The 12,428-nt window shown below is 39.9% G+C and overlaps 1 protein-coding gene across 10 annotated transcripts in view; it reads left to right on the top strand.

Annotated features, from left to right (window-relative positions):
* The window catches only part of adam22 (ADAM metallopeptidase domain 22), a 252,306-nt gene that overhangs the window by 167,607 nt on the left and 72,271 nt on the right, over positions 1-12,428 (top strand). For all 10 annotated transcript variants that reach the window (XM_055655426.1, XM_055655417.1, XM_055655409.1 and 7 more), the window contains 3 exons: positions 7,735-7,834; positions 8,957-9,028; positions 9,874-9,966. In XM_055655426.1, coding sequence (XP_055511401.1) covers positions 7,735-7,834; positions 8,957-9,028; positions 9,874-9,966 — 265 coding nt within the window. The remainder of the gene's footprint in view (positions 1-7,734; positions 7,835-8,956; positions 9,029-9,873; positions 9,967-12,428) is intronic.

The raw sequence follows: 12,428 nt of genomic DNA, 5'->3' as shown, positions 1-12,428 counted from the left end.
CTTTTTAAGAAAGGAGGGAGAGAAAAAACAGGAAATTATAGACCAGTTAGCCTGACATCGGTAGTGGGAAAGATGCTTGAGTCAATTATTAAAAATGTAATAGCAGTGCATTTGGAAAGCAGTGACAGGAGCGGTCAAAGTCAGCATGGATTTATAAAGGGGAAATCATGCTGGACTAATCTTCTGGAATTTTTTGAGGATGTAATAAGTAGAATGGTTAAGGGAGAGCCAGTGGATGTAGTGTATCTGGACTTTAATAAGATCCCACACAAGAGATTAGTGTGCAAAATTAGGGCACATGGTATTGCGGGGTAGTGGATTGACATGAATAGAGAACTGGTTGGAAGACAGGAAGCATAGAGTAGGAATTAACAGGTCATTTTCAGAATGGCAGGCAGTGACTAGTGGGGTATCACAAGGCTCGGTCCTAGGACCCCAGTTATTTACAATATATATTAATGATTTAGACAGGGAATTAAATATAACATCTCCAAATTAGCAGATGACACAAAACTGGGTGGCAGTGTGAGCTCTGAGGAGGATGCTATGAGGCTGCAGGGTGACTTGGATAGGTTGTGTGAGTAGGCAGATGCATGGCAGATACAGTATAATGTGGATAAATGTGAGGTTATCCACTTTGGTGGCAAGAACAGGAAGGCAGATTTTTATCTAGATGGTGTTAGATTAGGAAAAGGGGAGGTGCAACTAGACCTGGGTGTGCTTGTACATCAGTCACTGAAAGTAAGCATGCAGGAACAGCAGGCAGTGAAGAAAGCTAATGGCATGTTGGCGAATGGCATTGCGAGAGGATTTGTGTTTAAGAGCAAGGAGGTCCTACTGCAGTTGTACAGGGCCCTGGTGAGACCGCACCTGGAGTATTGTGCACAATTTTGGTCACCTAATTTGAGGAAGGACATAATTGCTATTGAGGGAGGACAGCGTAGGTTCACCAGGTGAATTCCCAGGATGGCGATGACATATGATGAAAGAATGGGTCGACTGGTCTTGTATTCATTGGAATTTGGAAGGATGAGAGTGAGCATATAGAAACATATAAAATTCTTAAAGGATTGGACAGGCTAGATGCAGGAAAAATGGTCCCGATGTTGTGGGAGACCAGAACCAGGGGTCACAGTTTAAGAATAAGTGTAGGCCATTTAGAACTGAGATGAGGAAATAAAAAATCACCCAGAGAGCTGCGAATTTGTGGAATTCTCTGCCACAGAAGGCAGTGGAGGCCAATTCACTGAATGTTTTCAAGAGGGAGTTCGATTTAGCTCTTGGGGCCAAAGGAATCAAGGGATATCGGGGAAAAGGCAGGAATGAGGTACTGATTTTAGATAATCATCCATGATCGGATTGAATGGCACCTATTTTTGCATCTATTTAAAATAAAGTTATAGCCTCTAATATGAAGGTAATGGAAATAGTGGTTAATTCTTCTGAAATGATTTGCTGTGCACATTTGCACCAGGCTGCACTTGTGTGGCTGGACTCAACAAGGCCACTGCAGAAATGGCCGCTGACACTTGCTTCTTCAGGCTCCTCTGGGCATTAATGCTTCAGAATGACCTGGAACGGAAAAAAATTGAACATTGGAAATCTACCTTTTTTAAGTGCGATTGTTTTGTTCATTGATATATTCAATATTTGACTGTGCATTGGATGGATAGGGGGCACAACATAATTCAGTTTCCTTGTAGCATTCACTACAGTGTGCTGCAGTTGAATTGATGAAAGATCCAAACGTTTTGTATCAGACTCTTGATGGGAAGTGGGCTGCTGGAAGCAATTCACAGATTAGAGTCATATTTGCATTTTGACCTTGCGGTTACGAGATTGCTTCATCCCAAAACAGCACATAATATGAGGTACCTGAAAAGAGGACAGTTTTATTGTACACTTACTAATTGTTGATGATGCTGTTTTTATGGGACCATTGCACTCCTATCAATCTGCAACAACAAAAAATGGTAATATGTTCATTTGAATATGAAACCCTAAAAGCAAATCTATGTGTCACAATTTTATTTGTGTAATAATCTTTCGTAGATTAAGCAGGGCTGAATTTCGAATTTGCTTAATCAGTAAATATAATTGGGAACAGATTTGCATATTATTAACATTGAACAAAATTGTTTAATATGGTATTATCTTGTCCTTAAATAATTCAATTTGCATTTAAAATATGCAATGAGTTCATTAGCATTCTATTCATAATCATACGTTATCCCTTCCAGAATTTACAGATTTGAATTATCACATGTTACACCACAAAGAAAAGCTATGTAGAGTCCTAGAGTCATACAGCATGAAAAAAAAAGCAGACCTTTCCCAAGTGTATTTTAAATGTTATTATAGTATCTTCCTCAACTACGTCCTCTGGCGGCCTGTTCCATATACCCACCACCCTCTGAGTGAAATAGTTGCCCCTCTGATTCATATTAAATGTACCTTCTCTCATCTTACATAGAAACATAGAAATTAGGTGCAGGAGTAGGCCATTCGGCCCTTCGAGCCTGCACCACCATTCAATATGATCATGGCTGATCATCCAACTCAGTATCCCGTACCTGCCTTCTCTCCATACCCTCTGATCCCCTTAGCCACAAGGGCCACATCTAACTCCCTCTTAAATATAGCCAATGAACTGGCCTCGACTACCCTCTGTGGCAGAGAGTTCCAGAGATTCACCACTCTCTGTGTGAAAAAAGTTCTTCTCATCTCAGTTTTAAAGGATTTCCCCCTTATCCTTAAGCTGTGACCCCTTGTCCTGGACTTCCCCAACATCGGGAGCAATCTTCCTGCATCTAGCCTGTCCAACCACTTAAGAATTTTGTAAGTTTCTATAAGATCCCCTCTCAGTCTCCTAAATTCTAGAGAGTATAAACCAAGTCTTAACAAATCTTAAACATATATCCTCTTGTTTTTGATTTCTCCTATCCTGGATTTTTTTTAAACACACACACTGCATTCACCCTATCCCCCTCATGATTTTATATGCCATTTGAGCTAAGAATTTGGGGCTAAATTACATCTACACACCAGCCACCAGCCACCAAAGAATTTTGAAGAATCGAAGACCTTACCACAACAGTGGCAAGGTCTTCAATGAACCAAGATTTAATCACCCCTATTAAGAAAGATAATCACTTCCCTCTTAATTCTCTTAATTAAGAACTTAATGCAAAGTTACTTCTTGTTGCTGTCTCTAAAGGCAGTGGAAACATCCTTCAACTTATACTTTATCACTTTATACTTGAAAGTTATTTTATATTTAATAATTCACAGGATGTCATATCATTGGCGAGGTCAGCTTGTGTTTTCCATCTGTAACAGCACTTGATAAGCAGTTGTACAGGATCTTGGTCAGACCACACCTGGAGTATTGAGTACAATTTTGGTCTCCAAATCTGAGGAAAGACATTCTTGCCATAGAGGGAGTACAGAGAAGGTTCACAAGGCTGATTCCTGGGATGTCAGGACTTTCATATGAAGAAAGACTGGATAGACTTGGCTTGTACTCGCTAGAATTTAGGAGATTGAGGGGGGATTTTATAGAAACTTACAAAATTCTTAAGGGGTTGGACGGGCTAGATGCAGGAAGATTGTTCCCGATGTTTGTCCAGGACAAGGGGTCACAGTTTAAGAGTAAAGGGGAAAACCTTTGGGACCAAGATGAGAATAGCATTTTTCACACAGTGAGTGGCGAATCTCTGGAACTCTCTGCCACAGAAGGTAGTTGAGGCCAGTTCATTGGCTATATTTAAGAGGGAGTTAGATGTGGCCCTTGTGGCTAAAGGGATCAGGGGGTATGGAGAGAAGGCAGGTACGGGACACTGTTGGATGATCAGCTATGATCATATTGAATGGCGGTGCAGGCTCGAAGGGCCGAATGGCCTACTCCTGCACCTATTTTCTATGATTCTATGATAATGTAGCAGTGAGCCATCTTCCTGAATCACTGTAGTCTGTCTGGTGAAGATACAACAATGGTGTTGTTGGGCAGTGAATTGATTGACCATTGATGTATTTCCAAATTAGAATGAAGTGTGACTTGGAGGAAAGGTTGCTGTCCTTAAGGGCCTGTCCCACTTACGCAATTTTTTTTGGCGACTTGCTGGCACCCGTCATAGTTGCAGCAGGTTGCTGAAAATTTTCCAAATGTAGAAAATTCCAGCGGCAATCAAAAACAGGTACGACATGTCATGGGGTGATGCTTGTTTGGTGGAGAGTAGAGACAAAAATTGCATGTGGGACAGGCCCTCTATCCTTCTTTCTACAGATGACAGGGGCTTGAGAGATGCTTTTAGAGTTGCCCAGGTGAATAAATGCACTGCTTTTTGTAGATGACACACATTGCAGCAGCGATGCAACTTTGGTGGAGGGAGTGATTATTTAGCTTTGGGAAGCAGTCAACAAAACCGCTTTGTCCTGGATAGTTTCTTGGATATTGTTGAAGGTGCACTTGTCCATTTAAAGACCTGATCATATCCAGCAGAAGTGTCACATTTAAGGCACTCTTCATATTAAATGAATAATGTTTTCTTAAAAGTAAATATAATGTCACTGACATAATTATTTAAGACAGTTATGTGAGATACAGCATTAAAGGAGGTATTTTGGCCTGCAGAGACCCCATCCCTCATTTACATAAGTGCTACATTAATCCCATTGTCTTTGTTCTCCCCACATTCCCATCAAACTCACCAGAGATCCAACGAGTCACCTACACAGAAGGGTCAATTTACAGCGGCTAGTTAATCTATCAACCTGTACAGCTTTGGATGACAGATGAAACCTGGGAATCCCAGAGGAAACCTTCATGGTACAAGAAGAATGCACAAAATCCACACAGCCAGCACCTGAAGTTAAGATTGAACCCAAGTCTTTGGTGCTGTTTCAGCGTAACATGCTTACACTGGAATTTTACAACATGAGTGACAATAGGAGAGACCAAATGCAAACTCAGTTTGCATTTTCTTTTCCTATTAGTTGTGCTGCAGTAGTTAAAAGTTATACAAATGAGCAGTTAAATAAAATTTATAATGAGACGTTGAATGCACTGTTGAATGCTTTAGTGTTATTTCAGTTATTCTAGATAATCTCAGGAGGATAGTTTGGATGAGTGCAGTGCACTTTTGACTACACGCTTATTTGAGTGAAGGTTATGTTAAACATGTATTTCTTAATTGGTATAGGAACAAATTTACTTTATCACAGTCCTCGGGCATCTCTTGGCATAGAGACATTTCGTCTCACTTACCCAAAGGAATATATTATTCCCTTTTAATCGGAATTAAATTGTGTAAGTGGGATTTGATTCAAGTGTGTTCATAATGGAGTTGAATCTGGGTGCTGCTTGCTGGTCCCATTGCTGATTGAAAAATGTATGGAGTTTGTACATTCTTCCCGTGACCTGCATGGGTTTTCCCCGGGAGCTCCAGTTTCCTCCTACACTCCAAAGATGTACTGATTTGTAGATTAATTGGCTTGGTAAAATTGTTATATTGTCCCTAGTGTGATAGTGTTATTGTGCGGGGATCACTGGTCGGTGCGGACTCGGTGAGTCGATGGGCCTGTTTCCGTGCTGTATCGCTGAAGTCTAAATTAAATTTTAAATTATAGAAACATAAAGCCTTTACAGTTTACCTTATCCATATAGGCCATGATGCCAATCTCTGCTAATCCTATTTGCCTATGTTAGGCCAGTATCCCTTCTCAACTCTCCTATCTAAAAATGTGTGTAAATACCTTTGAAACGTTGGAATAGTATTTGCCTCTACCACCTGCTCTGCCAGTTAATTCCAAATATTCTTAATACTCTTTGAGTTTTGAATCTCTTTTAAATTTCTCCCCTTTAGCCATTAACATGTGCCCTCTAGCACTAGGCAATCTTCTGGTAGGGAAAAAAAAGTTCCAATTATCTATCCAATACCTGTCCATCTGAAGTAAGGCCTCAACCCGAGATGTAGAAACATAAAGCCTTTACAGTTTACCTTATCCATATAGGCCATGATGCCAATCTCTGCTAATCCTATTTGCCTATGTTAGGCCAGTATCCCTTCCCAACTCTCCTATCTAAAAATGTGTCTAAATACCTTTGAAACGTTGGAATAGTATTTGCCTCTACCACCTGCTCTGCCAGTTAATTCCAAATATTCTTAATACTCTTTGAGTTTTGAATCTCTTTTAAATTTCTCCCCTTTAGCCATTAACATGTGTCCTCTAGCACTAGGCAATCTTCTGGTAGGGAAAAAAAAGTTCCAATTATCTATCCAATACCTGTCCATCTGAAGTAAGGCCTCAACCCGAGACGTCACCCATTCCATCTATCCAGAGATGCTGCCTGCCCCACTGAGTTACTCCAGCTTTTTGTGTCTATCTTCGGTTTAAACCAGCATCTGTAATTCCTTACTACACACCTGTCCCTTATAATTTTGTAAACTTCTAATGTCACCCCTCTGCCTCCTTTGTTCCAGTGGGAATAAACCCAGCATTACAATCCCTATCCCAGGCAACACCCTGCTGAATAAATGCAAACACGCGAGCTAACGCTGATAAACAAAAAGCAAAACCAGTAAGTGTGTCAAAACCCTGAGTATATTTACAGCACCCGTAGTCAGGATCAAATCTGGGCTTCTGGCGCTGTAAACCAGCAACTCTACCACTGCGCCACTGTGCCATCCCATTAGTCCCAAAACTGTTCATTAGTCTGGTTTGGTTTTATCTATTATAATGAAATGTGCATCATGTTAGCTATTGATGTTTAAAGTTATGAGTTCACTGCTGTAACATTGAAACAGGATGCTTCAGAAATCCTTGGTTTTAATTGCTCTTTGCAGTTAGGTTGCTTCACCACACATTTATATTCATTTCCGTTCATCTGCCAAATATGTGGCCTAATGTGTAAGCAATTAAATGGTTATGAATGGCTTTAAAAGCAATACAGCGATGAAAGAGTTATTATAAACAGTAGTTAAATATGCAGATTCCTACCTGGGGACAAGTGACTCCATGAATGTTTGGTGATTAGTTGCATTGATAATTTTCAAGCTCCTTAAATAGGACACCCACAATCACATCTGCGTGCACATCTTCCCATTATATTCAAACTAACAAGCTGCATGAAGTCATGCAAGTGATGAAATTACTTAATGCTACAAAAGGTTTGTTTTTATTATTTTATCTGCTGAATTTTAAGGTCACGATTTGTATCTGGACCCTTCATACAAATGTGGCAGTTATCATTGAATCTTAGAAATTGATGGCACATAAGTATATGATTTAGCTCATATGGTCCATTGTTATGTTTTACTTTTGTCCCTTAAACATTTCCCTGCATTACAGAAGCTTAGAGAGGTGTAAGGACATTACGTTGATCAAAGGTACTAGAAGATTGTAGGATGGCAACGAACATTAATTTACCGGGATCGCAGGAATGCAGCACATACAGGGAGTGCTTAATTAGTCATAGTTAACTTTGTTGAATATGAGTGGAAATTTCTCGTGGTTTTGTGAGCACAGTTAGGGATTACTCTCTAACCACCTCACTGTAAACGGATTAAGTGATAATCATCTTGTTTGCTGTTTGTGAAACCAAACACTAAGGATGAACCAACAGTCTTTCAAGAATTTCAATCTACCTTTGTTAAGAAGGTTCTCAGTTGCACCTGATAAATGTAGTCGGTATCTTTCTATGATCAAATTAATTTATCTTGTTAATAACTGCAGGTATTATCGTCCACATACATTTTCTAAATGCAACATAGAAGAGTATGAGGAATTTTTGAACAATGGTGGTGGCAATTGTCTCTTCAATAAACCTACCCGAGTAAGTATCACATCACATGTTATTTTCCTGTTTACTTTTGTTTATTATCTGGATCGTTCCCTACAAGTCAATTCTGAAAACTGTTTTAGAATTAAGAACTGAGAACTAAGTTTTCTAAGTTCTAATATTTGTGTTATGTTTTATGATAATCTCTGAAAATTGATTTAATGCTACGTAGATAGTTATATATAAACCTATAGACAGAAGGATCTGCAGATGCTGGTTTACAAAAAGAGATACCAAAGTGCTGGAGTAACTCAGCAGGTCGGGCAGGGCCACTGGAGAATGTGGATAGGTAACGTTTCGGGTTGGAGCCCTCGTTCAGAGTCCTGAGGATGTGGCCTGAAACGCTGCCGATCCTGGTTCCCCAGAGCTGCTGTCTGGACCACTGACTTACTCCAGAACTTTGTGTCTTTTGTAATATAAAACTAGAGTTATTTAGATTTCTTTAGCTTAGTTTAGTTTATTATTGTGACGTATACTGAGGTACAGTGAAAAGCTTTTTTGGTTACATGCTAACCAGTGAAAAAAAGACAATACATGATTACAATCATGCTGTCCACAGTCCAGATAAATGACAAAGAGTAAAATAGTTAGTACAACGTAAACTAAATTAAATTAAAATTACAAGTGGCTCCACCACTCACCCATCACCAGTCCTCTTCAGCAGCTTCTCCACACGGAGCCATGGAGCAATTTAATTGGTGCTGGAGGGTCAGCAGAGGACTGGATTTCCCTGCATAGTTTCAGGTGGCAGCTATGTGTGCTGGTGTTCACCACAGGTTCCCATCACAACACCACTGTCGGAAATCATTTGCTCTACTTATAATACTGCAAGAGGCCTGTTTAGTGCTGATTTCATGAGTTTGTGAGAATTAGTGGAAGATGTCATTGTTGCGGAGTTCGAGGAAGCTGGTGAGAATTGTAAATCTTTGTGAGAAAAAAATGTAATAGACTCTTCCATTGAGTTTCTTCTCTATATTGGAGCGAATCATCGGTTAATCAAGTAAACCAGAAAATGCTGGAAACACACTGCAGTTCAGGCATTGCCAGTGGAGAGTGAAGCAATGTTTCAGATCCGAGTTATTTAATTGTTGATATGCTGTTCTTTTACCAATGCAGCTTCTTGATGCTCCAGAATGTGGTAATGGATTTGTGGAGGGAGGAGAAGAATGTGATTGTGGCTCACCAACTGTAAGTAGCAATTTTGCACTCTGTCATTTGCTGGCTCAAAGTCTGTGACTCTAAAGATGGCAAAACTGCCAGTGCTCACTAACATTACTGCAGCAAACTTTGGGATCTATACAGGTGGAAATCCTGGTTAATGTCTAGGCTAACCTCACACCTTCATGTGGTGCAGTATGTATTACTGTGCTTAACGGCAGTCAGAGTAGAATTAGAGAATGGTATCAATTTCATTTTATTTTCACTCAATTTATCACCACAAAAATGAAAGCATTGACTGTTTAGGGAGTTTTTAATGTTCCTAAATCTTAATCATTACTGGTCCTCACTGTCCCTGTGAAACAATTTTTTTTAATGTAATGTATTATTCCCATGATTTTTAAAACAGTGAAAGAAAGGTTTCTTTCTTTCTTCAACTATCAACTGTAGGGATGAACTTCAGAGGCAATTTAAATTGGTAAATTCATTGACAGCTTTGCATTTTGTGAAGACTTTGGGGTTGGAGCTTTGCATGACATTCACTCAAGACCAAGTTGCTGCTTAGATACCCACTCCTTACCCAGGTAGGTATGTATTTGGGGAGTGCAGACAGTACATCTGGTGGAATCCAATCCAATCTATTGATGTGAAGAACATTTACTTGTGCTTAAGGCATTTATAACTCAAATTGTGGCACGGGACTGAAACAGTGTCGTCATTGTGAGCGAGGCTATTCAGAAATTTCCACTGGAAGCTGTTGTCATTTAATAACATAAGAGTGCATGTTCCCACTTGTTCTGAGCGCTATCTACTGATGTGGGTACATATAAAAAAGCGCCACTGCATAGTATAAAGTTATTTCTGTCTTTGCTCAGGCTTGTCGGCAGGAAGGGGGAAACTGTTGCGTGAAGTGCACTCTTTTGGATGATGCCAAATGCAGCAATGGACTTTGTTGTAAAGAGTGTCAGGTAAAACTGAACATTGATGCCATTGATTGTGACAAATATTCTTATACATTGTGAGATTAATGCGTCAGTTAAAATAAATGCAGAAACCCAATATTGATCAGGGTTGTGACTAGGCAGTTACATCAGGTTCATAATCTACATGTGCATCATCGTTTACATGCACAATGAGGGATTCAACTATTTGCCTTGATTTAGAATAGAATAGAATAGAATAGTTTCTTTATTGTCATTGTAACATGAACCATGTACAACGAAATTTAAAATGTCAGCCAGTCAGTGCAGCATTCAAACATTTCTAAAAGCTAACGACACATACAAGGTAAAATATTAAAGATAAACAACTAAATAAATATCACGAACAAAGCACGCATGCACACCCAACCCTCCATCCTTCTGTCGATTTCACAGTTACCACAGTCCCTTAGTCTGTATCGCCCCTGCGTTCCTTGGCGGCTACATTTAGTGCTTTTACAGCAGTGGGGTAAAAACTGTTTTTTAGTCTGTTCGTCCTTGTCCTTGTAGATCTGTACCGTCTGCCTGACGGCAACAGTTCAAACAGGGAGTGTCCGGGGTGGGAAATGTCCTTTATGATATTCTGGGTTTTTTTGGTGCAGCGGGAACTGTGTAAGTCCTCCAAGGTAAGGAGAGGGCAGCCGACAATCCTCTGGGCGTTGTCAATGGCCCTCTGGAGCGCTTTCCTCTGAGCCGCTGTGCAGCTGGTGTACCACACGTATGCTTTCAATGGAGCACCGATAAAAGGACAGACAGCATTTGAAATCAATGTCTATAATTCCTCCTATTTTAGTGTTATCGGCAAACTAAATAATTAGTAGATTAGCCTTGCCCCTTGTCCTGTCCCACTGTATTTGTGCTCCTGTTTGCAACACACAAGAGTTTTATTCTGTGACCGTCTGGATCCTGGAGGTGTTTGTAACTTCTCCACTAGACCCTTACTGCGGGTTACAACAGGAGCCTATGACCACAGCTGGGTAATATTGGAACTCCCCTGGTCACTGCCCGAATGTGAAGGTGATATGTTGCAGTTTCTTTGCAAGACTAACATTGGTCAACTGTTTGATGGGTATGACATTGGTTGACATTGGATTACATCATTTTCTGCAGCTTTGATATACACTGTCACAGATGTTAAGAGTCAGTATGTACTTTAGTCATTGGGGGTGATGATTGTCCTCCAGTGTTGGTTCCATTTCCCTTTTCATCCAGGGTCAATTACTGTTCCAAGAGCCCATCCATCTGATCCACTGTCTCAAATGTCCATTTCCTGAGGACATGCATAGCGTAAAGCTCCATTTTCTATCCTCTTTAACCTGACATACATCTCCCAAAGAAGAGACAGAAATTTCCATTTTGGAGGTTTTCATTCATCTTTTCAGCTTTTGTGTACAAAGAACCTCTTCTGTGATTGTGTGAAAAGGGTGGTGCACTGAATTGAAGTACTCTTGTGCCAACCTCAGTAGTTATCCCAGCAACATGCCCACTATAGTATGCTGAAATGGGGCAAGACCATTTGATCATAGCCAGAGGACAACTTACCAAGACAAGGGTGCATCAAGCATTTCACCAAAACTATTTTGCAGGAGACATGGGAATTTCAAGCCTGTCACTTGGCCTGCCAACTTTTAGCTGTAGAGCCTCCACTGTGCTGGTGCGGAGGAGCGGTTTAAGGTCTTGGTCATTTTGAGGTTAAGATAAATGAAACTAATTTCATGAATACAAATACATTTCAGACAGGGCATGACAGACAGATTTCAGACAGGGCTCTTCAGGACAATTTAATTCATATGGACTGAGAACAATTAGTTAATTTATGTTTATTGGAATAGACATTAGAGTTGGCACAAAAATCCTCCTACTTATGAAGCTTAAGGGCATAAAAAAGTGAGCTCATCTCTGTGCCTTAATCACTTTTCTACTTAGCTTATCAAAACAATATTTTGATGTAGGATAGCATGCTGAAATGCAGTTTAAAAAAATCCTTTCTTAAGTGTTCAGGTGCATCTCCTTCAGATCCTAAGTGGATCTCTTATTGCGCTTGCTTTTACCTTTTAAAAGTGAATATGCATAAACATACATTCATATTATTTGAAAGGAGATCTAACTGCAACAGTCTGAAGAGGGTCTCGACCCGAAATGTCACCCATTCCTTCTCTCCAGAGATACTGCCTGTCCCGCTGAATTATTCCAGCATTCTGTGTCTACCTTCTAACTGCAACAAGGTGGCATATTTAACAAATAGCAAACATGCTTGTTTGCTGCTAAAGGTTGTTTTCTCAATCTATCATAAACTGTGCAGAGAGAGCCTCATTATTTGCTGTGGTTCATTGCTGTTTGTATTGAAACAATCTCAATCTATGCATTTAGTAATCATTCAATGTATCCGGATTTGGTCAATATGTACTTTTTAATCAATCATTTCCATTGAGATTATTTTAAAAAACGAA

The sequence above is a fragment of the Leucoraja erinacea genome, chromosome 2 (assembly GCF_028641065.1).
Source record: "Leucoraja erinacea ecotype New England chromosome 2, Leri_hhj_1, whole genome shotgun sequence".
NCBI classification, from domain to species: domain Eukaryota; kingdom Metazoa; phylum Chordata; class Chondrichthyes; order Rajiformes; family Rajidae; genus Leucoraja; species Leucoraja erinaceus.
The sequence above is the reverse complement of the archived record's forward strand: the minus strand, read 5'-3'. Positions and strand labels throughout refer to the sequence as shown.